General features: G+C 39.8%; 1 protein-coding gene across 3 annotated transcripts in view; it reads left to right on the top strand.

Annotated features, from left to right (window-relative positions):
* The window catches only part of svild (supervillin d), a 46,515-nt gene continuing 21,345 nt past the window's right edge, over nucleotides 1-25,170 (top strand). Inside the window, exons 1-8 of one of the 3 annotated variants that reach the window (XM_047376900.1) lie at nucleotides 1-487; nucleotides 4,994-5,028; nucleotides 8,028-8,074; nucleotides 14,162-14,170; nucleotides 14,477-14,574; nucleotides 16,671-16,770; nucleotides 18,603-19,183; nucleotides 19,736-19,871. In XM_047376900.1, coding sequence (XP_047232856.1) covers nucleotides 120-487; nucleotides 4,994-5,028; nucleotides 8,028-8,074; nucleotides 14,162-14,170; nucleotides 14,477-14,574; nucleotides 16,671-16,770; nucleotides 18,603-19,183; nucleotides 19,736-19,871 — 1,374 coding nt within the window. In that variant the 5' untranslated portion in view covers nucleotides 1-119. Of the gene's footprint in view, nucleotides 488-4,993; nucleotides 5,029-8,027; nucleotides 8,075-12,576; nucleotides 12,622-14,161; nucleotides 14,171-14,476; nucleotides 14,575-16,670; nucleotides 16,771-18,602; nucleotides 19,184-19,735; nucleotides 19,872-25,170 lie in introns of those variants that run through there. The other 2 variants (XM_047376901.1, XM_047376902.1) reach the window with 2 other exon arrangements.

Genomic DNA, 25,170 nt, shown 5'->3' with positions numbered 1-25,170 from the left:
GTCATAGTTTTGGAGTAAACCCTTGCTGTCCAGGGAGCATCCACTGAAAGCTAAAAACTAGATCAGTTTAACTACTCACCTAGAATCTCATCTCTCACAAAGATTTGAACTACCGGTACATGATGGATGCCGTAGACACCTTGCAGAGCTCAACCTCAGAGACCAAGGCTGAGCGGATTGCTCGCTACAAGGCAGAAAGAAGGAGGGAGTTGGCAGAGCGCTATGGCAACACGGAGGAATTTACCCCTAAATATATCCGAAGGGAGCAGAAAATTAGTGACACATCCGAAACAGAGTCCTCTGGAACTAAGGAGAGAGAAAAACATGAGGATAATGGGTCAGAGCCGAAGAACTCCAGGAGGGGTTTAAGAAATAAAGTTGCAGACAACAGTGATGAGGCCACCCAGGAATCGGAAACAAATACTGACCTTAAAGCAGAGACAAAATCAGAGGTTATGTCCTCCATAAAGGTGTCTTCTAATTTCAGGTGAGTGCAGAACTAACACAAAACTGTTTTGCTGAATGCTTGAGCTGGGCAGTCAGCGAGACATCAAGTTTACGAGTGTCGCTGCAAGCAGAGCTGCAGATGGCAGAGTCATTGGGAACGCAGCAGTACGCAGATCTGTTTTAAAACATGTTGCAACACGTGCTTTATTTCAATGTTCTTTTTGGAGTTGACTTGCATGTGCATCTGATAAGACTGTTACTGAGTCATGTATTATGAATTTCTTTTGAGGTATCTCCCAGCAAAGTAAAGGCAGCCTTTATATAAACGTAAAACAGTAGAGACAACTTGAGCCATTAAGGGAACACTTAGAGCTGTGTACTGTTTGAAGTAAACACCATGAGAAGCTCTTCCAAAAATGGGGATGTGCACAAAGCAGAGGCCTAACAAATTTAATTTGCCATTTTGCCTGCAGTTACACACGTACCGCTTCATTTGAATCATTTCATAGGTTGATGGAAGTATGGGGTTAAATAACTAACCAACCCATGTTATCAGGAGTGCTGGGAAGACTTAAAGTTTGCTCATTGCTTAATAGTAATGTTCCTCTGGGGTTCGCACATAAGTGGAGGAACAGCATCTCCATCTGCGTGCACATATCTGAACTTGTTTGTTCCTAAAGAAACTGCCAGAGGGAGCAGCAAAGGAGAGACATGATTTGGGACAGAGTCAAAGTTTTGGTCTTGTGGGGTAAAAAGGTATTAAACACAGTCTAGGTTTTTTATGCCTCTTGCTTAATTAAGTTAGATATAAAGATACCAGACATGTCTGATTTGTATTTGATTTACAGAAAGTTGCCAGAACAAAGACTATGAACAAGATTTAGATTTGAGCTCTAAACAGAATATTCTTGACTGAGTCTTGAGGTTTGGGACCTGGATATTATGAACAAACTTTATCTCATGTAGTCAGGGGTTATGTTCAGCTAATAATTGAGCCACAGACCACATCTCTGTCAGGAATGAGTTAAAGCCTTGATATGCCTCCTATATCTGCGAGCACAAGCTGCTTTCATCTCACCTACAAGCACTGACCTTAATCAGTGAATGCTTGAGCGTACAAGTGAACTCCAGTTTCCTTCAAAATTGGAAATCAGTTTTATCTTAACTTCAGAGTTGAACTATGATGGCTATTAAAAAATTAAGTAAGCAGAATGTCTTTATTTCAAGGCAGTATTTTCTTTTGCTGTTTTTAGTGGTGAAAGTATTCAAAAAGAAATGTTACCTTTTAACTGAATAAAACAAGTCAATTAACATTAATGCTAACAGCTAAAAAAAAAGGTCAAAGTTTATGGCATAAAAAGTATTTTATGCAGACCAGATGGCTTGAATTTAGATATAAAAACGTTTATTTCAGTCATTAAAGACTTGCCTTGGTTTCAGAAAAAATGACGTGAACATCTCTGGAAGATGCAGTACTTGTGACTGAATGCCTGTTAGATGTGAACTGATTTACTGCTTTAAGTTTACTTAATTTATTTAAGAAAAGAAATACGCAAGATTTTTTTTCCAGGTGAATCACAGAAATGAACAATTTTGGGTTAAGGTTTCATGTAGGGTGCTAAAGGTACTAGGTTCTGTTCCCTTGTTGATCTTGCATACCTATCATGTTTTTCGCATCACATCAGGTTTCAGACGGTGTTCACTGCATGCCGAGTCCTATTATGTTGTTTTTTAAGCGAGGACTCAATGCAAAACAATGAATATGTTTTTGTCAGCTAATACCAACATTTTCAGATGTTACCAGGGTTCTCACCATAAGGTGAAAGGAAGGGGGCACAGACTCAGCACATGTGCTATAGCCGACATAATAACCACACAAGGGAGCCCAGATGTCAGTCAAAGGGCGGATACGCTCATAAAAAATGAGCGTATGGACCTAATTTCAGCTTAGCAACTTTCAGTATAGCGTCCCACTACGCTGAAATGCGCTGGCAAAACCCTGGTTATGGGTTTTAGGTAGTAATTACATTGCTTGGGTTCATTCAAAGTATCGAAACAGATCTATGTAATTTCATTATCAAAAAGAAAATTAGCATTGGGACCTTTGTTTAGAGATTGGCACAAGTTTATTGCCTTCATAGTCAACATGTTTGTCACAGGAATAGTATAAAGGAAGCTGGAGCTAAGCTGCTCCAGTGATAAGGAAACCAGTCTGTCAGGACGTCTATCTGAGCCAAACAGCAGTTCTTCACTCAGAATATCAGACTTGATGGGTGTCATTCCAAAAATCTACTGTATGTTTACAGTCAGTTGTTAAAAATTTCCCTTAATTAAAACAGTAAGATTTTTTTTTTTATGACAACGGAAATTTGTTGTTGCGATCCCACTGCGGAAAAATGCGATGACGACGTTGATTGAACACTTTAGTATCTCAGTCACTAGAAACATAGATCAGGTGTTGGGATTAAGGGCAGTTAGAAGTCCAGCCAACTGGCAAAGTATATTATCAATATGTTGAGCATAGTGATGTTGCAATGACTGATTCTGTATACTGTGCAATTCTAATTAAATATTTTATTGAAAACCCTGTAATATAAAATGTCTTATTTTAACATCATATAATCAGTCAAATTGCAGTATGAACATGCATTAGTGAGATTCCATTAAAAAGGGGGATTCAGTTGTTGGAAAGTGCAGTTTTGTTTCAGAATTTTTTTTTATTAGGTGGGAATCCAAAATTATTAGCAATATTTGTTTGTGCAAAGCATAAAACATCTCCTGCACATGTGTTATATTTACACCCTATTGGTACAGTTTGTGTATGGCGTAGCTTATTGGAGCAAGAGCAGATTTACTTCAAGCAGCAGCTGTAGTGTAAATCTTTTTAACTTTCCTCTGAATTACGGTGTTCTCTTCTGTGAACTAACAATCTTAAGATCTTAAGGTTTTAAAAAATTTCAAAAAGCTCAGCAATGTTATGTTTTAAGTCCTTTTTAATGAGATTCCAGAAAATCTGGTTGAGTGTCCTTGAAGTTGTGTGACGTTTTCTTTGGCTGTATGGAACATAGAGTAACCAAGTGTTGCTCCTCCCCCACGTGTTGCTGCACATTGCCAGTCAGCTGACTAAAAAAAGGCTACTACACTTTTGCCAATTATGTCTGTTTGGAAACATTTCCAGGAGCTCAACCCATTGGTCTTAACATAAAGCAGTTTCTAAACTACAGTTGGCAAGCTGAGCCGTACAGAACTGCAAAATGGGTGAAAATATAATAAGCAATAAGCATAAAAAAAATGACTGCTGCATTTATTGGATATTTATTTAATATTTTTGCTTAAGTTTATATAAAAATAAAAAAAATAGATGTCAGAAATACTATTATGGGGTGGTTGTGTGGTTTAATGATAAAGTAGGTGCCCCATAAAAGGAGACGATGATCGTTGACGCAACAACCTGGGGTTCAATTCCCGACCTTGGGAACGTTGCTGCGTGTCTCCCCGCCTCTCTCTCTGCCTGTTTCCTATCTGATTACCGTCATAATAGCCACTAGTGCCACAAAATCTAAAAATAGTTAAAAGGATAAGTAAAAAGAATACTGTTATCATAACGGTAATAATTCATGTGTTGCAGCAGAAAAATAAACTTTTTGTTATAATTAAAAACCAAACCATGTTTAAACTTTTTGTGTTAATGCTGTGAACTGAATAAACTGTTTTTTTTATCCTACCATGAGAGTCTCAGTCTTACTGGATCACATAAACAGTATAAGCATTAACACTCATGCTCCTATAGTAACAGAAAAAATATCACATTCAATTTTAAATTAAACCAGCTTTATTTATGAATCTTGGCTCCATACCAAGTTTTCCAAGAGCACATGCTTATTGATCCAAAGTGACAAGTAACATGGTGTCATGCAGTTGCTTTTAACTTCTACTAATTGCCTGTCATGTGCTTACATATATTGCTTTGTTGTGTTTTTAACAGAGTCTAATACAGTTTAGAGAACATAAAGACTTTAAATCAACTGGAATTTATGGAGCCAACAGTAGCCTGGCTTAGGGCCTGGATTTTGATCTTGCAGCTTGCCACTTTCTGTCCCTAACTAACCTTTGACCCCTCGCAGATGTCCACTATGATTCTCCTTTTGTGTCCCAAGCATCCCCCTCCACTCCTCCTGTTGCATCATTGCTGCCCCCCCACAGGCAGCTGCTGTCTCCATCCATTTTTAACGGCCATTACTAAGAGATGAATTGCCCCCTTTAGATGCAACATAGGCAGTGCTGTTACATCACTGCAAACATGCGGCAAAAACAGGCGCATGTGTTAATGTGTTGAGTGCATAGCAAGTTAGACAAATTAACTGGGTAGCTGCCGTTCTATAGTTTCTAGATTTTCTGGACTGGGTTTTAAATGGGTCGATGGCTGTAAAATTTGCTCTATCTTTCTCTTTCTGAAAAGCTGTACTTATAACAGCCATCCAATTCCATTAGTCCATTATGCTTGTGAGCAAGCTCATTTATGTTTGCCTTTCTCTCACTTTGTTAGGCTGCTGGAAACTGATGACCCAGAGGAGCCTAAGGGTAAGATGAACCCTCTGCTTTCACTGCACTCAGATCCTCTATTGTTCCACATGCTGCTTTCTCATTCAACTGTTGCCTATTACTCAGTCTGAAAGGAACACTGATCTCACTGCTGATGTCAGATAACCTTTTGCATGCTGGCATTTTAGTAGCCTTCCAGTCAGGCAGGAGGGGTGAAACAAACTGTAATTCCTGATGCAATTAGAAATAAGATTTAGTTTTTAACATTCTGTCTAAATACTAACTTTGCTTGCTGATTTGTTCTTCTGTTGATTAGAATGTACAGTTATGTGGTACAGATGTTTAGTTCTGCATTCTTTACATTCTTATTTTTGAATCTACTGCTGTGTGAAGATCATTGGGTTGGACCACTGGCAGCTATCACCTCTAATCAGCCACCATCTGAGCTCATCCTGATCAGGATAGGTGCTTTTTTTCTAGGAAACTGGATTTGATCTGTTAGAGAATGTGTTATATTAAGGTCTACCTGACTCCAGGGGCTATAAGACACAGAGCTCCAAAGGGAATCAGAATCACCTGACCTTCTCAGGAGAGGACATACAGTGCATCAATAAAGGTTAGGGGTTAGGGTTATTGGGGTAATGGCTGGGGGTTGAGGTTATTAAGGGCTGGGTTAGGGCGCAACATGAAACAGCAACCTAATCCTGGAGATCCTGTCCTGTTGTCAAGCTTTTAATCCTGCACTAGCTGCTGTCAGACTCTTCAAACTGTGTAATGCACCCATGATACAGATTTTTACATCATTACCAAACATGGATATTTTCAAGATCAGGACTGTAACCCTAATAAACCTCAAGGATTGATAAGAAAACCTAATGACTGCATCCACCTGTGCTGCATGCGCTACTTTCTGATCTGTTTTTGTGGATGTGCTATACATCGGCAAAGCGGGACTAAGCTGCAACACCAGCCTGCCATCCTGCACTTTGCACACAAATTGTAATTTTTTGAGTACTGTGTTCTGAACAGATACCTCAGCTCGTCTAACCAGAAAGTTTGATGCACATAAAGCCGAAACCTGCTGCTCTGTTAATAAAGCTGGTTTCTTAGTGCTCAAAGTGTTGTTGGTGTCCTTACATCGCACACAAGGTTGTACATCTTATTAGGTGGACTTTCTAAGCTCTAAGCCTGCCTCCATCAGCAACATCAAGACTCTCCACTTCCTATGTGAACAATCCCTGAAAACGCTCATAGATTGTGCTGCTCTGGTAGTCCAGCCATGATAGACAAGAAAAACACGCACCATCTACTTTTTTACGAGGTAAAAAGTACATAACCAACTGACTGCAAGCATCAAGAGGCAGAGGAGGGTGGTGCGCTACTTTGTGCTTATGCAACCAGTAAAAACGTCCACACTGTCTCAGGCATCTTATCGTAAACAGTTTAAATCTTGGAGATCCGTACTAAAGGCTTGAAACAAGAATCAGGCCCGAGTCATATTACAGTGATGTTACTTTTATTTTTTATTTCACTTTGGGAAATAAAAGATACAGTTTCTTAAAATTTTTACCATGCATGAAATGCATTTGCATTTTTTAAGTCTTTCGCAAATAAAATCAAAACATTATATAGAATTTTTGATGACAATTTGATGTTACTTGACAAGTTTCCCTGATCATTCTGCCGGTTCACTCTGAACTTGTTATCCAGACTCAGCTCTGCTAAACTGTAACCATAAAACCCTTTTACTGCACACAGTTTGTAACTATTGTTAGTTTTGACTTTTGTTGATGATGGGAGGACTTCACCTCTGCTCCTAGTCTTATTAAACTGATGTAAAGTACTGCTCTACTCAGCCTACAAGCTTTATATTTGCTTATATTTTCTGCTCCAGGTCAGAGGTCCATCCAATAATCTCTCCACAGCTCTAAGAGGGCCATGTTGAAGGACAGATGCAAACACTTATTGAATAGTCTGTTAACCTTAGTGGGAGATTTTCCATTTCTTTAGTTTTCTTTTCTCTCTCCCCCTCCAGCTTTGGCCTTGAATCACTGATGATCTAAAAGAAAAATACTGGACCGAAGTCAAAACTATGAGTGCAGTTTGAGTGGAGTCACCAGTCTGCAATGCTTAATGTTTCCTCGTTTGAAGTAAATCATGCTAAGCTCTGAACAGCAGGGGAGCTTGGAAACATAAATCTTAATGTGGAGGCTTTTTCTTTCATTCAAAACACTTAGTTTTTCAGAGACAGGCCATTATTTTGGCCAAAAAACATTGTCAAGAAAATAAAAAGAATATTTAAAGAGAGAGAGTGGCAGAATTGGGGTGAATTAAGAAATTAATGTTGTGCTTGAATATTGTTAAATGTAATGGATTCCCCATGTTCATATTAGAAGATGATAATCTCAGTGCTGGTTTTCATCAAGTAGATCACATGAGACCTAATTCTACTTTTCCCCCTGCACTGATGTTTCTTTGCATGGAAAAATCTCATATTATCATTATTATAAAGATCTGTTGAGCCCTCAGTGACTCTTAAAACCCAACATGAGGCAATTTTTCCATTTACCATCTTGAACTAAAGACACTGAAGTTAACAATGATGGCGACTTCACTGTTTACATTTTTCAAGATGTTATCCCTTGTGAGGACAATTTTCACTTGAACCCCATACACTTCTCCATACAGATCGTGCTGTACAGAGTGCAGCCAATCACAATGGCAAACCAGTATGGAACAAACTGCATGAATATGTTTGCACTTGTATGGTTTTAAATATGTATGAGCTACATTTGCATAAATGTGTTAGATTTTGTGTTTTTTTTTTTTTTTTTTTGGCTTCTAGCCTCAAATAATCATCAACAGGACTGTAAATCTCATTAAAATGTCCCATTAAAAAGGACTGTAATTCATCTCAACCATTCACACTGACTTATCACGTTATGTTAGCACAGCGGTATTGTTTGAGCATTTCTGTACTCTGTAATTCTCATTTTTGTACTCATAGTAAACTTAAAGTAAGTTTGTGTTCTTTTCAGCTGATGAGACGCCTGCAGATTCTGCAAGCAAGATGTCTAATTTTAAGGTAAATATCCATCCATAGTCCTTCCCATTCTTAAAGGGCTGTGGGGAGGGGGTAATAGAGGGTGGGTCGGTGCCCATCTCCAGCAGTCATTGGGCAAGAGTCAATACACACCCTGTATGGGTTACCAGTCCATCACAGGGCAAAACAAAGACACACCGGACAAGCAACCATGCATGCATGCCCTCATACCGAAGGGTATTTTAGAGTAACCAATCTACCTAACGGTGAAGTTTTCGGACTGTGGGAGGAAGCCAGAGTACCCATAGATAGAGATAACCCATATCAGCACAGGTAGATAGTAATGCTGAAAGATCCCAGGTCGGTAACCAAACCCCAGACCTTCTTGCTGCAAGACAACAGTGGTACAGGCAACCTTATTAAGGTAAGTATTTTGGTTTGCATCTTTCTCTGTTACCTGTGTGATGGTGCAGTTGTTGCACTGTTGCTTTCCAGTAAGAAGGCCCTGGGTTGTGCCTTCTTTTTGTACCCCCGTATTGCTGTTTCATCCTTGTCTTCTTCCTTATAATATCCATGTAAGCCCTTTGCTATTGATTGTGGTCCTGATCCTCATCCCTGCATCCTTAATCAAACCAGCACGGGTGGCAAAATAATGCTTGATCAATACAAAACATCATTTGGCAAATGGGTCTTTTTCGTACTCGTACTCGTCGTCTTCCACTTCATCCGGGACCGTGTCGCTGGGGCAGCAGAGACACCCAGTCTTCCCTCTCCCCTTATAATTGGAACACACCAACTTATGAAGGGGGGCCACCACCCCGGTCTGCCTGTCCAAAGGCACTGTCCCCGACCGCCACGCAGTGTTGAAGCCAACCATGACAGCCTTACAACATCCAGAAACGTGAGGTACTCAGGGTGGATCTCATCCACCCCCAAAGCCCTGCCACCGTGGAGCTTTTTAACCACCTCGATGACTTCAGCCTGGGTAAGAGTCCAACCCCGAGTCCCCAGCCTCTGCTTCCACCAGGGAATGTGTGACGGCAGGATTGAGGAGATCCTTGAAGTACTCTTTTCACCACCCGTTAATGTCCCCAGTCGAGGTCAGCAGTTCCCCACCCCCACTGTAAACAGTGTTGACGAATAACTGCTTCCCCTTCCTGAGGCGCCGGACGGTTTGCCAGAATTGCTTCGAGGCCAACCGGTAGTCCTTCTCCACGCTTGGCCTCACGGTAACCGGCAGCCGCCCCAGGAGTCCCACAAACCAGGATCTTTTTCGGTCCTGGAAAAACTGAATAGGAATCAATGGAAACTGTAAAAGTACAAAGTGGCTTTTGGAGTGAAATGATCAGCACCAGCTTGCATATTGTCCCTGTTTATGCAAGGAACTACATGTTAATTGGCTCCTTTAGGTTGTCCTAGTTTGTCTTCTGTGGTGCCCTGTAGTGGATTGCCTCTCATGAGTCGACCGCTGGAGATAAGCACCAGGTCCATAGTGAATAGGATAGGCATTAAAAATTTACCCTTTTGCTTTCTCAAGGCTTTCAGATTATAGTACTGAACATGTGTTTTCTTTTGTCCTGGAAGGCATTAAATAAATATGACAAATAATTCTCTTTAGTTAGTTAAAATCCCCGAACTGTTTACATCCCAAGGAAATTAGCACAAGTAAATGTTATTCCACAGAAGTGTTAGGAACAAGAATAACTGAGTATGTTGTACAGTGCTCTCATTTCATCACGTATTCATGTTAAACCTGTCAATATGAACCTTTTTCTGGCAAAATGACTGCCACCTGTCTCTTGGTCTTTCTTGTTGTACATTTTGAATGGGAACAGCTCACATCTTTCTGAGCTGTCCTTCTTTTTTGCCAGTATTTAACTATGGAAATCCCCAGATGCGTCGGCATGACGCCATAAATTCAAGCTTAAAAAAACCTGAACTCAGATTTGTAGGTGATGTCACAACCTGTGTCTGTGTTTAGTTCTTTCCATTTCACTTGCTGCTTTACTCCCAGCCTTTTCCAGTGCAGCTGTTGCACACTTCAACGTTTCTCTGGACGTTTGGCTCCATTAATAACAAATTGAGCAATTTCTTAGCACACCGAATGCTCTTGCACCTGGTGGCAAACCTGGCCAAATTTATGACTTCAGCTTGCAGTCTGTGGAGATCTTAAAGCAGTTGTGGGAAGATTTTTTTATGCAAAAAGATGATCTATGGAACAAAATTTGAAAATATCCCAAATCCTAGGGGAGATCTGCACATGTGAGATTAAAAATGAACTGTGAACGCATATCTGGTTTTCCCAGGCTGCTTAGGTTTCAGAAGTGCTTTGAGTTCCTAATGTTTGATGTAAATAGCTGTTCTAATTTGGCATTTACAGACCAGCCGCAGAGCCAATCCTGGCCAAGTAAACCCAGATGGTAGCAAGTTGCTCCGACTAACAAACTTTGTGGGTAAACAGGTTCCCATCGTACCATATAATGCTTCATCCCATCCATGCTCTTTTCTGACTTGCGTCACTGTTATTGTACTGTGTCTCATTTGATGGTTAATTGTGTTGAGAGTTGCCATTTGTCTGTCTTTACTTTCCTCTGGTCATATTTCTCCTCCACAGTTTCTGCTGAAAATCAGCCAATGTTTAAATGAGAGGAGATGGCATCAGAATGAGGTTCATCACCTTTTTAACATAAATGAATGCAGAAACAAATTCAGATAGACTTCTGAAAGGAAGATTATCTCAGTTATAATTTACTTTTTTCAGTTAAAATATCTGTCTTGGAGAAGACAGTAAATCCTGCTGGGCGAAAAACAATTTCCCCTCTCAACGATCAGTGGGCAGCATTTAGTTCGTAAGAGGCTTCTCTAATTTGGGGTATTTAAACAATTTGGGGTATTTTCTTCACAGTTGGAGACCCACCTATCCTCACCAGGTCTGACCAGGGGTTTACTAAAGTGTTTACTCGCACAGCTGCAAGCTTCACTCTCAGCATGTGTGAAAAAGACTCAAAAAGACAGAAACGGTAGATGCATAAATCGTCTGTTCAACAAGTAGTTTGAACTAGTTTTGCACTTCTCAAGATAAATCTGTTTAAAAGATAAGGACTGCCAAACAGAAGTTGTACTTTTGTCCCAAAGTTATCTTAATAAGAAAAAAAGCAAGGTTTAATTTGAAAAGGTTGAATTATAGATTTTAGTTTAAACAATCTCATATAGATGTAACAACCTTGAATGTGGCATGAGATGACAGACGATATGCCTAAAAACAATCAGTATAACAAACAGTATTAAGAACAATACAGCAGAACAGAAATAGGACTATCCAAAGCCTCGGTATTTCACTGACTCACTTCCTGCCGGATATAAAGTGGCTTTCCAGGTGTGCCGTCCTGGTGCGACCACCTCTTGCCCTCGATGTGCCACGCCCTGGTCTATTTAGGGCGGCTGTTTGAAAACGCCTCAGCATAAGTTATGAAAATAACTATTTTTATGCATGTTCGTATGGACGTTTTCAAACTTCAAACAGTAAAGACAGAATAAATACATGAGGCAATCATAATGTCATTCTACATGCTGACTGTCCTCCTAAAAAGGACATGATTTCTGCTACATCCTGCAGGTAGCAATGAGCAAATGCCCTCTCCAGGAAGATCTGATGTGCTAATTGTATTGCAATATCTTGCCAGTGTTGCATTTATCTGTGAAAACCCCTAATAGTACTCTCATCTTGGTGTCAAACTGTTGATATGATCATATAGATGGTTTCTAACAACTATTTTTGAAATTTCATCACCAACATGTTTTAACAGCGCCAATTAGGGAATAAGTAAAAGTGACAACCAAGCCTGTTCTTTTCTAAATTACCTTTCATGGCAATTTTCTCCGTTTCATTTCTGGAAAAGAGGCGTGAAAAAAAAAATATTGCAAAAGTATTAAATGGGAAGGGGCACTCTTTGCAAATATCCAGAGGTTGAAAAAGTTAACACTGGGTGCGCATTGGAAACAATTTCTGTGGGTTGTTTAGATCAAAAGCGACATTTGGCCACAATGAACAACCTTTTGTGTAGAGGAAAAAAAGTGTGCAGCATCAGTCAGTCACAGAAGGAACATTTTGTTGGCTGAGGGAACACTGGATTCCACGAGTTACTCAAGGAAACATCCCACTGCTTGTTTTAGAGGGAAAATAGAACAACTCTAAACATGCCTCAAAAACACCTCAGAACCCACAGTAATCCAAAAATGTGAAAACTTTAGGGATTTGTTTCTATCCCTGGACTTAGATTTAATCAAAAATCTTTAGACAGGCTTTTAGAAGAGCAGTTTATGCAGAATTAAAACCATTTAAAAACGGTATAGGTGGGTTTCCATTACACTACCCCTAAACTTTTATGCCCTGAAACCTAATTATGCTGCATAATCTCACCTGGGCTGTTTGATGTCTGCATTTCTATGGAAGTTTATGTGTGTTTCTCTAAATTACATCCACTGATGCTGAGAGTCTTGCCCGGCTTGCTCCTCCTCAATCGCCTGCTGAGGGAGAAAAGAACAAAAGCGTCCCCTTCATGAAAGCTTCACTCTATAACTTTGCAGAGGTGAGACGAACTGCAGCGGCCATCAGGATTACAACCAGATGTTATATAGCCATAACTTCTGCTTTTCTTAATGATACATATTTCTTGGTGTTTGTGGTTGGTTTTTCATGTGTACCTCAGATGATAAATGCTGTACAACATTCCAACTGTTTAAAACACTTAAATGTACATTTGATTCTCCATATGCAGCCCAAAGCTGATTTAAAATCCATTACAGTTAAAAATTAACACAAAAACACAAACTGTAAAGAAGTTTAACTGAGATGACTAAAGTATAAGGCCGAGACAACTCAATTTATCCAAAATGCTTTGCTCCCTCCATCCACAAAGCTCCAACTGTAGGTTCAGGGTAATATCAAATGTCCTTCCTGCTTATGATGACTTTTTTCTGATGAATTTCTACCTGGGTGCTATGTATACCCTGCTAGATGCCCTGGAAACAGAAGAGGGTTATAACAGCTGCAGAAAGCCTCAGTGGTTCCTGAAAAAGTGAAAATACAACCCACATTTAGCTAAAACAAGTTGCTACATAGTTATAACTAGTGATGTACCTATTTTCTGGTAGAAATAGGAAAAAAGAAATCTACTGATTGTTCAATATTTAAGTTGCCTAACAAAGGAAAATGGGTCGATCTCTCTCTGTAGCTGACTGATTGGTGCATCTCTAGTTATAACTCAAATTTGTGTCCAAACAAAGGTTTTTCTTATATTGAAAAATATTTTATATAATCATGCCTGGAAAGGTTAGAAAAAACAATGTTCAGTCATCTGTCTCTTTCTTTGCTGTCTACAGCAACAGAAATTGTAACAGGACTGCATGGTGATGCAGGTGGTAGCGCTCTTGCCTCGCCGCAAGAAGGTCCAGGGTTTCAGTCCCTTCTGCATGGAGTTTGCGCGTACTCCCCATGCTTATAGGTTCTCTCAAGGTACTTTGTCGTCCTTCCACAGTCCAACAACATGACTGCTAAGTTAGATGTTTACTCTAAATTGCCCTTAGATATAAGCGCATTTGTGCATATGATAGTTTGTCCTGTGTGTCTCTGTTCTGCCCTGACATTGACTGGCGACCTAGCCTTGGTGTGAACCAACTCTTGCCCATTACCCACTTGACATGTTTGGGGTTTTTTTGTGTATGTATTTTGTCCTTTTCTTTTTATTTTAGTCTTTAGGTCTTCCTTCCTCAAATTTATTTCTCTGTGCTCATTATTGTTAGGTGTTTTCCTTATTAGTTCCTCCAATTTTCTTTCAGTATTCTTTATACATTAGAGTTATTTCCTGTTAGATTCTCCCTGGATGTCTGTGTGTTTCTTCTCTGCTCTGGTCAATTAGCCTCCCTCCCTCAGCTGCTCTGCCATCCATCTGCCTCAGCTGCTCTTCTTTCTATCTGATTAGCTCTTCCGGTTCACTTGTCATATTCCTCCCTTTGCCTCAGTATACTGTATATACTGGTTCTTACTGTTCATTACTGGATTCTCCTGTCTGCCTGTCTGTTTCCATGCCCGGCATTTCCACGGCTTCATGTTCGTTCTCCCTGTGAAAGACCACTTTTGTAAGTACTCCTCTTTACTTCGGTTTCTTTTTTCTGCGTTTGCATCCTTACAAAACTGAAACATGACACCTCTGGAGATAGGCACCAACCTTCAAGTTGGCATGCTGTTGTTGAGCAATATACTGCTCAGAGCAGCTCTGCTAGAGCATTGCAAGGGTTAACTGCCATTCTTAAAGGCAGGGGTGGAGCCTTATTTATTCAGTCACTTCCTATTTCAGGATATTCGTTACAGCTGGTGTGGGACTTGACAGGATTTCTTCCATATCTTGGGCTAATCATTATTCTCCTACTCCTCTATACTTGTAGGAAGCAGAGGGGACTGAGGATGGTAGCAGACTCCAGCGCTGTGATGATAGAACAAAGCATCAGTTAATCAGCAGTGACAGAGAGGAATCTTTGACCAGGTGAGCAGGTCACAGTGAAAACAGCCTAGGTGGACTATTTTGTTAGATTTTATTAAACCTCTTTCCTTCTTATGAAATTTGTGAGGTGTAGAACAAACACACTAATAATAGACTCAAACAACTTAGAAAGAAGTGCCACCCACATGCAGCAAACAGAGCATGGTAAATGGTGCACAGAGGTTATTACAGATCTATTGAATGCCTGACAAATGTCATAAGCAGCTGAAAGGAGAAAGTAGGTAGGTAAACCTGCACAACTAGCCTGCAACAGTCTATAAACACAAACACACAATGGTTTGTACCAAGCCAGAGTGAATGTATGATCAGACTGTAGACAGCATTGCATGGTATGTAACCTTTGAGTTTTGAGTGCATGTTAAAAATATGAGTTCATTCTTCCTTGACTGTTGGAATCCCTATTCACAATGTTCAGCTTCCCGCCTAATCAAGAAACATTAGAGTTCATGTTCCTATCTCCACTTGCATTGGTCTTTTTAGCAAACTTTAGTTACACACAATAAGATCTTTCACAGATTAAAAAGGAAGCTTTCAAGAAAAACATGATATTAACATTAAATAGTAATTTCTCTAAAAAAGCGAAGCTTGAGGAGACTAAAAGAAAATCCTCAAAACCAGTTAAATTAGATAAGTTTTTCGTCCACCTTTGGTGTTTTATGTCAAAGCACGGTGGTGCAGTTCGTAGCACTGTTGCCTTGCAGCAAGAAGGTCCTGGGTTCGATTCCCACCCAGGGGTCTTTCTGCATGGAGTTTGCATGTTCTCCCTCTGCATGCGTGGGTTCTCTCCGGGTACTCCGGCTTCCTCCCACAGTCCAAAGACATGCCTGTTAGGTTAATTGGTCACTCAAAATTGCCCTTAGGTGTATGAATGAATGTGTGCATGGTTGTTTGTGTATTGCCCTGTGATGGACTGGCGACCTGTCCAGGGTGTACCCCGCCTCTCACCCATAGACTGCTGGAGATAGGCACCAGCTTCCCTGTGACCCACTATGGAATAATCGGAAGAAAATGACCGACTGACTGACTGTCAAAGTTTCCTTTAGGAAGATGCTGAAAGCATAATTGCCATTGATGATCAGTGTATAATGCAGAAACAGAAATGCTGTATGGAGTGCTTGTATAATTGTGCCTCAGTGTAAAGCACATTGAGTGGTCAATAAAACGTTAGGGGCTCTTTATAAATGGACTTCCCTAACCATTAACAGATTTGTCTCTTATGATTATGCTGAATCAGTCTCCTATCAGACTCTTAGAAACAGGATGTAGTCTCGAGACGCATTCTCTCTGTCCATGTCTCCCCAACTAGGATGTATATATATATATATATATATATATATATATATATATATATATATATATATATATACATACATTAACATAACTAACGGTATAAAGCAGAATCTTTATGTATTCCATAGACAACATGAAGCCATATCTTACCTCAGAGGTTTGAAAAAGGCTGCCGACATTTCCAGAATGTTGATAAACAGGTTAAAAGCTCAAATACTTTGAGTCGTCTTCCTTCAGTAACAGCTTTCATACTGAAGGGTGTTGAGGTTATTGCGAATGTCTAGAACTGAGATTTGTAATCGTGTTTTCCACACATATTAGAAATTTATTGTCTCCTGCTAAGGTCTATCTTTATTGTGGCTGCACATTTTTAAGAGATGTTTCAGAGGAAATGCTTCGTGTGAAAGACAAATGGTTGCCCTAAATGTCATTTAGACATGTGTAGATTTTAAAAATTTAACAATTACTTGCTTAGACCAATAAAATGATAAAAGTATGTAATCTTGCCCATAGGCAGCAGATGTCCTAATATTTTGAGCAGTTATTTCATTTTGAGGGGGATTCCCTTGTTGTGGCAGATTTTGTTAGAAAGCACCAATTTATTATATGTTTTGTAAATATTAAAATCTCCAACCATTTGCATTTAACTTTACTTCATATAATGGATTTTTTCTGACATTTCCATCCTTCTATATTTAGAGTGTTTTTAGATAAATAAAATTTAAATAGTTGTTACATTGTTTTTTGTATACTTCCAATCAGCTTTGTCATTTATGCTATTATTTCAGCCTCTCCGATGCTGATAAAGCAAAGGCAATGGAAGAGTCCACAGAGGGATTTTCCTGGAAGGAGCATCAAGAGCCTACTGCCATTACAGAAGAGAAGCAGGTTAGCTTTAATATGAAAGTCGATGTATTGTGCAGCTCGAAAACCTAGATTTGGATGCTGTTATCTGTAACTCAACTACAGTATTAAAGGGGTCTCTGTGGATTGTGTTTGGATGGATTGTATCTTTTTGCACTGAAAAAGACCACATGCAAGCCAATTCCTAAACTCTTACGCACCTTGAAGTTTGGCTGGCTTTTTTCAGGCCTGGTTCAGTTTATTTTATTTATTTTTTTGTCTTTTGAAGTCAATTTGCAGTTTATAGTTCATTTCCTTAATATGGAGTTGCGACATAAATACTCACTCATTCTTTTCCATAAGCAGACATAATGTTATTTCTTTGCCCAAATCTTAAACTGACTCTCACAGGTGATGAAATTAACTCCACACAGTTCTTCATACACACAAAGGTCCTCAGCCACACTCTGCACTCTGGTATTTATTAAAGAAGACCACCACGTTAGCATTACGCTGTCACACCCAGGCGGGACTCACAATCTGCTTCTCCTCCTAAATCAGCACGCCCTCCCAACCTTTGGCCCATCAGAACAATGTGTGGGAATAGTTCCAGCTGCTGTTGGTTCTCCTAAGTGATAACATACTGAGCTCACACACTAAATACATTACTTGTGTTTTTTAAAAGAAAGTGGTGTTGCAGTTTTAAATTCCTGATCACAGCTTTAAAGTGTTGAATATTCTTAGATGGCTCAACCTCACAGCTTTATTTTACATCTGTTCCCCGTTAGACTGTAAAAGAAGGAGAAAAAAGTCTGAATTTTGATTTTGTTTTTTAAAGATGTATTACAGATTAGGGCTGCAACTAACGATTATTTTGCTAATCAATTAATCTGTCAACTATTTTGTCGATTAATAATCGGAGAGCAAAAGGTCCTTAATAGGAGATTTCTGGATAGAGCATATTTACAGAAATAGAAGGTTTTTCATCTTAAATGCAAAATGTATGTTTTTTGGTACAATTGTGGCCTAATAACTGCTCTGAGTGGATCGTTCTTTCAGCAAATGTTTCAGAGTCTGTATACTCCAGTCAATGATTATTCGATTACTAAATTAGTTGATGGTAATTGCAATAACCGATTAATCGTAATTAATCTAATCTAATCAGCCCTAATTACAGATTTTTTAACAAATAAAAATCCCCCTCAGTCCTTTAAAACAAAAAGGAAATCATGCATTTTTAAATTAATTACATTCTATACACCATGGTGTTGTTTCTAATGTCTGTTCTCTACATCTGCTTTTCTTGTAATTAACAAATTTGGTAATGCCCCTGATTTAACACACAACCCTACACTGTGGTTAATAGCTGGATGTCATTAAAAGCAGGAACCGAGGTTCTTGGGTGTAGAAGCTGATGTTTTTGCCATTATTTTTTATCATACTTTAGATGAACAAAATGTTTTGTCATTTCCTCCCATCACCATTGTATATATATTTTTGTACCCACTATTTTCAAGGAAAATTGGCCTAAACTTTTATTTTCTTCATATTTAAAATTGATATGAATTGGCAAAATTAACCTAGAGCCATATGAAATCTTCAGAAAATAATATACAATAAATAAATTATACCTGACATTTGAACAGTTTTTTTGTCAGTCCTCAAAAATACCAAATGCTAAAAGAATTAAACCGATACACATCGGTCTGAGTATATGGGTACGGATTGCTTGTAACATGGGTTTTCATGTTTTTTTGGGGAATATACAGAAAGATGAATTGTTGAAACTTGTCGTCTTAAATAGTTGTCTACAGGCAAAACCCATTGCAGGATGTACTGAAAGTTAAATCGGGTCTCTTTTTCTTTCCCTGCCACAGCCCATCAGGTTCCCCTCAGATAGAGCTTCTCCCCCTAGCAAGAACAGAGAAGCCTCACCCCCTCCCAGTCCTCTCGGCCAGTCTACGTCTTCACTGCAGCGCCAAGACTCTGGGCCTCAAGGCATCAAGGGAATCCTAAAGAAAAGCCGCTCCACCAGTGTGGAGTCAGACCACAGTGATGGCATAGCACCTGGGCACATTCCTCCTCGGCAAACCAGTGTCACCTTGAGCCACCCTGAGAGTGAGGAGGAGGAAGAAGAACAAGAAGAAAAAAAGGAGGGGGAGGAGGAGGAGGAGGAAGATGATTATAATGAAGTTGAACAAGAGGAGGAGATGGAGGAAGAGGTCAACAGGGAATTCTATAAAGAGGAGGACTCATCAACTGATGATCTCCCAGATGGTAGCAGCATCAGCATGCACAGAGAAGAGACCAATAGCAGCAGCAGCAGCAGAGAGAGCTTTGATGAGATGCGGAGTCCCTCACCTGATGAAAGCCTGGAGACCACCTCAACAGTGTCCGAGGACGTCGATGAGCTGGAGAGCAGTTTGGATCGCAGTCAAGGCTCAGCGGTGAAACAAAGGTCAGGATATACACAAACAGGCATATGGTGATGAAAGACAAAGTATAAGTAAAATGCAATCATTAACAGTGAAATAATTTCAAAACTCAAGCCTAACCATTTAGGTTTTAAATGTATCTTCTGCCCATGTAATCTGTGGAGGTGCTGGTCAGATGAGACCAAATTGTAGCTTTTGGCCTGTATGCAACAGTAAAACTGCACGTCACTCTGAGCACACCACTGTGAAACACGACGGTGGCAGCATCATGCTGTGAGGATAAAAATCTTCAGTGGCAGGGAAGCTGATCCGAACTGATCGACAACATTTTTCTGTTTCCTCTTTAGCATGTTGTTGGTAATTATGGGATATAGCATGATTATGTGAGTCTATCCTGGGTTTAACATCATGTGTTTGACTTAAATTATCAGAACAAACAAAATATATTTACACAAACCTGAGCAGTAGATGTTGCTGCTTAATGCTGTTATTATCTTACAATAGAATATTGAATCCAATTAAAAACTAAACTGTGGTGATGCCTTTAAAAAATAGAGATGACACCTTTTTTTCAGACTGGCAGTTCTGTCTGGTGGGGACGGTGAAACGAAAGACAAACTAAAGAAGGCAAAGCCGTCGGAACTGATCCAAACGCCACTGGCTAATCGCTTCAGCCAGCTCCACGATGCTGAGAACGCCTGGAAGAAAAAGGTCAGTTCCCATGAGAGCCCATGAAGGTTGCTGAGTTTATCACACCTAAAAATGCTTCATCAAATAAGCTTGACACAAATGAAATAAGCTTTTTTCATTCAAAATACTTTAGCCGTGCCAGACAGTCAATTAAGATATAAAAATATTGAACTGCAAAATAGTTTTTCTTTGGACATGTTTGAGCATTTGTAAGAAAGTGGAACCAAACTTAACTTGACTGTTGATTTCACTTAAAGTTTTTGTAAGAATCACAAAGCAGAATTGGAGGTTATAGATGACCCATATCTGACGCATTTCTGACCAGCCAACAAACTTGCTGACGTGCTGTTTTCTTGCTGAGTTCCTCTGCAGTCTGGCAGACAATTTATTTCAGATTGGGATAAGTATGGAAAAAGTAAAGAAAAATATGAGTATTTCTAGACTTTATTCAATATCCCATTATCTCAATATTCTGTCAATTCCTTCTTCCTTTCTTCTTTTGGTTCTTTCTTTCCGCTTTTCTTCTTTGTGTCCTTCCTTATCTTCCTTATGTACTCCCTTTGTTTAATTCCTTGGATCCTTGTTTTATTCATTGTGTTACCTTCATTTTCTTCTTTTCTTGTACTTTCATTTTTTCTTCTATCCTTCCCTGTGTTCTTCCTTGTATCCTTTCTTTCCTCTTATCCCTCTTTTCTTGCTTGTGTCTTTCCTTCCTATGCTCCTTCCTTCTTTCTTTCTTCCTTGAAAAAGATTGTTTTGATCTTACTGAAGTAATGAAGTGAAGTACGCCCAACCAATATATGGAACGTTTTTGGGTCTGGGAGGGTCACAGCAGCTTTTCAGAGCAGACGATACCACGTTTTTTCCTCTAAATTTTACAGCCGTATTTTGTGCGTGTGGCAATATGATTTTAATCATTAACTTTCATTTGAGTAGATAAATTTAGTTTGGCTTTGATGTGACAAAGCCAAAGCACATTTATTATCGTCTTACTCAGACTTTGATGATGGGAGCCATATTTATAGCCATGCATTTGTTTTACGATGGCACCAAGTAAAGAAAGTAAAGATTTTTTTATTTTTTTTGTACAAGTGGCAGTAATGAGCGAACCCAGCCAAACACTGCAGCCTCCACTTGGCTATGTGCAGAAGTAAAGAAAAACTTGGCTGTGGACACATCTCTCCTGCTGCTTCATCAGCATATTTCTTCCTGCTGCAGCCAGGAGGGCTTGTGGTTCAGAGCTCTGGGGTTGTAACAGGTTTAAGAGAGCAGATCCAGGGCTCAGCTTACGAAGAGAATAGGAACCCCCAGCTTCCATCCACTTGTAAAAATAAAATTCTACACCATGACCAAACACCTGAAAACACTCCAACCTAATGCTTCCCTCTTCTTTAGCTTTGATACTCCTATTTTCTCTGCTGTTCTCTAGGTTGGAAAAATAAATTTCTCCACAAGCCAGCTTTTGTGTTCATCACGGAATTTCAATTCTCACCAATATTCGTATAAACATTCAGGTCAAACTGTTTTGTACATCTAATCGTGGATTAGTTGTGCATATTTTCTTGTGCAGCTTGCACACCTGTACAGATGGGCCTTTAAACTAACAGAATATATACTAGCTCATATATATTCAACGTGGACAAAGTGAAACAGTCCGTTGTTGTGTATTTATGCAGAGCATCTTTTGGCCTAATGTCTGTGAAGATCAGTGATCCTCTTTTGGGATTTCTGGTTTGAGCTCATGCTTCATCCAAAGATGAGCTAACCTTAGATCCACTCCAGGTCTGGAAAAAGCTACACAACAAAATTAGACCCTTTTCCCTTGTAACATGCTCAATTATTATGTCATATTTTATTAGTGTGGTCTGTGTTGATAATGATCCATCAGCCCAAACTCTGTGGAGATTTTGTAAATTTTCCATTGACAGCACAAAAACGGCATCATCAACACTTTCAAGGACGAGCGAGGGCTAAGCTGTTGTCCAGAAAGTCTTTGGATTTCTCCCTGATGTACAGACCTGAAATACTAACACATGTTACTGGCCCTAAGATACTAGCACTGATGCCATTTCTGCATCAGCTCACAGAAGACCATTCCTGTGACATTTTTCTCTTCCCTTTTTGAGGAAAGTGCTTTGTATTTGAAGTTCTGGTGTTAACGTTCATTCGGGCTTACACAGCTTGATCAGACATTTGCGCTCTTTGGTGGAAATGTGAAAGGAAGGAGAATGAAACATGCACGTTTTTTTGACTGTGATTAGGTCCAGATGTTTGCTGCTAAGCCTTTCTGTACACCATGGTGTTGTAAAGTGATGCCTGGCTGTAAATCTGATTTAAAAGGAGGCCAGTGGTGTCATGAAGAATATTTGTTAGCCATATGTTGCCTGAATATGATGACTGATGAGAACGTCTTATTTTCCTGCGAGAAAGTCAGACAACAGCACGGAAGAAGCTGCATTGTGACTGTAAATGAAACTCTGACATTGTGTTAAGATAGCATTTCAAATATGTTATATTAAATCAGTGTTTGAGGGTATTTGAAAATGCAGGATTTCCCTTTGAGATGTCCCAGTTTTATACACTTGTAAGAAGTCAACAAACCCTGGTTCAGTGTTTCTTTTAAAGTCAAAACCCTCAGCAGTGTTCAAAGTGGTGGCCTGCTATTGCAGATTTTAGCCAATTTGAAAGTGTTTTTTTCTTCCTGCCATAAGTGGTAATTAATTATTTATTTAGCATATTTTATTAGCAATTAGCACAGCTAGATTTATATGGAAGCAAATCGTTACCATATTTCAAATGAAAAAACATTTTCAGAAATGCTTTTTCATTTTAAGAATGTGGCTGCATTATTTGACCCATAAATAAAATTAGTACCGTATTTTCCGCCCTATAAGGCGCACTTAAAAACCTTTAATGTTTTCAAAAAATGACAGTGTGCCTTGTAATCCGGAGCGCCTTATATATGGATCAATTGGTTAATTGGTTGATCCATACTGGTTGTACACGGCGCTCTGTCAAAATGTTTCAGTACGACTGGTAAACTACAAAGCCGCACCGCTTGCAGCATTACGGCTACCGTAGTCAGGGGCGTCGCCGAAGTAATAGCGGTAAACACCTGTACTGTGCTTACTTCTAGTCCAACACCACTTGTGTGTGTATAACGTTTGAATGTACTGTTGCAGGAATTGCCTGAACTATATGTGATTAGAAGCTCAGTGTGTGGGGTGTATGTTTCGTGTGTGTGTGTGGAAGATGTTGACATTACTCCTCCGGACAGAGGTGGCGCTGTGTGCTGCCGTAGCTGAGAATCAAGAGTGAAGGAGTGACGTCGGTATTATTGTGTGTGTGGGGTGGGTAGAGACGGCGACCGGAGCATCGGTGTATGAGTCTGTAAGCCCTGTGTTTTTACGTGCTGCAAAGTCATTAAAAAGAACCCCGAATCTCGTCAACAACTCAGTGTTTTGATGCTGTTTCTTCATACTCAACTCAGCAACGTATGAGTGAGGGAGTTAACCCCGAGGAAACTAGTAACTTCGGCCCTGGAGAAAGCGTCTCCCCTGTGTCATCAGACTACGGTCAGGGGACAGAAACAGGAAAGGTTAACAGTACTAACGTTTGGTTTAGTGCATCAAACTGTTTCTTTTACGTGTTTACTGAATCAGGGAAAAGTTCCCTTTCACGTTTTAACTAACGTTTGATTTCAACTTCATAGACTCCAATGCATTCCTAACGTGCGGTTGGCTTTATTCAATAGAATTCTATGTAGAGGAGACCTTACCATGAGAGTGAATGGAGTTATTAAAACGCTGGTTTGTAGTGTATTAATAAAGTTTGACTGACTGACTTATCTGACTGTTTTGTTGACATTCTCTTTAGCACAGCTCCATCTAGTGGATGCATAACGCAACCCCAGTCAAACGTTTGACTGCAGTAGCTTCTATTCTATGCGCCTTATAATCCGGTGCGCCCTATATATGAAAAAAGTTCTAAAATAGGCCATTCATTGAAGGTGCGCCTTATAATCCGGTGCGCCTTATAGTGCGGAAAATACGGTAATCAATCATCCTATTTGCATTTTCTTCTTCATGACTGCACATTTTATGCCATAATCAAAAAGAAAACAAAGCAGACATTGCTTTTTCGTTTTCGTGGTCTGCCCGCAAAGTACTGCCCAGAACTCGAAAACGAAAAAGCATTCCGAGCGGCGGGCGCAGCAGAGTGACGTCAGCAGCCGCTGTTCCTCAGCTCCCTGCTGACCGAGCTACCCATCTTGTTCGGTAGGAGGCGCTGTGCATGTCTGCATTGCATTATATTGCAAACTTGCCGAGAAATTGATTGAATTGCAGCAGGGCCGAGCTCAATTTGTGGCAGTGACAGGCAGAACTGGCAGTTCCGCCACAGCCTGCCGCAGGGTGGCAGGGGATTCTGCGAGGATGCCAAAAGGTGCCAGACCGGCCGTAAAAGCTTTCCAATGCGGTTGCCGCTGTTTTTGTGGAAGCTGATGCTGATTATCGGCAAACGGGATGTCATTGTTGTTATAGCCTGTTACCTTTAAATAATGATTTCATTATTGATTATTATTTAATAAACAGCTTTAGAACCATAACATAAGGTGATTGTATTTACTAGACATGGAAAATAAATAGCACTATATGTATGTGTGACGTGTTGAAAGGATGACAAAGATTTATTGCACAAACAGCCGGTTTATTATAGAGCGGCTATTCTGAATTGTCACTCACAGAAAATTATAAATACATGCTTAAAAACACGCTGAATGTCCCAGGCCATAAGGCTGCCACCGGAACTACCAGTTCTGCCTGCCACTGCCACTTATTGAGCTCGGTCCTGCAGCAATTCAATCAATTTCTCGGCACGTTATCAATGTAATGCAATGCAGACGTGCACAGCGCCCCCTACCGAACAAGATGGGTAGCTCGGTCAGCAGGGAGCTGAGGAAGAGCGGCTGCTGACGTCACTCTTTTGCGCCCGCCGCTCGGAATGCTTTTTCGTTTTCGAGTTCTGGGCAGTACTTTGCGGGCAGACCACGAAAACGAAAAAGCAATGTCTGCTTTGTTTTCTTTTTGATTATGGCATAAAATGTGCAGTCGTGAAGAAGAAAATGCAAATGCAAATAGGATTATTGATCACTAATTTTATTTATGGGTCAAATAATGCGGCCACATTCTTAAAATGAAAAAGCATTTCTGGAAATGCTTTTTCATTTTCAAATTTTACATTTCAAATTGAATTTTGGGATCTATTTGCTGGGGTACATCTTGAAAAATAAATCTCAAATGTCTTTTTCTTTTTCATTTTA

This window comes from Girardinichthys multiradiatus, chromosome 10, assembly GCF_021462225.1.
Source record: "Girardinichthys multiradiatus isolate DD_20200921_A chromosome 10, DD_fGirMul_XY1, whole genome shotgun sequence".
Lineage (NCBI taxonomy): Eukaryota > Metazoa > Chordata > Actinopteri > Cyprinodontiformes > Goodeidae > Girardinichthys > Girardinichthys multiradiatus.
The sequence above is the reverse complement of the archived record's forward strand: the minus strand, read 5'-3'. Positions and strand labels throughout refer to the sequence as shown.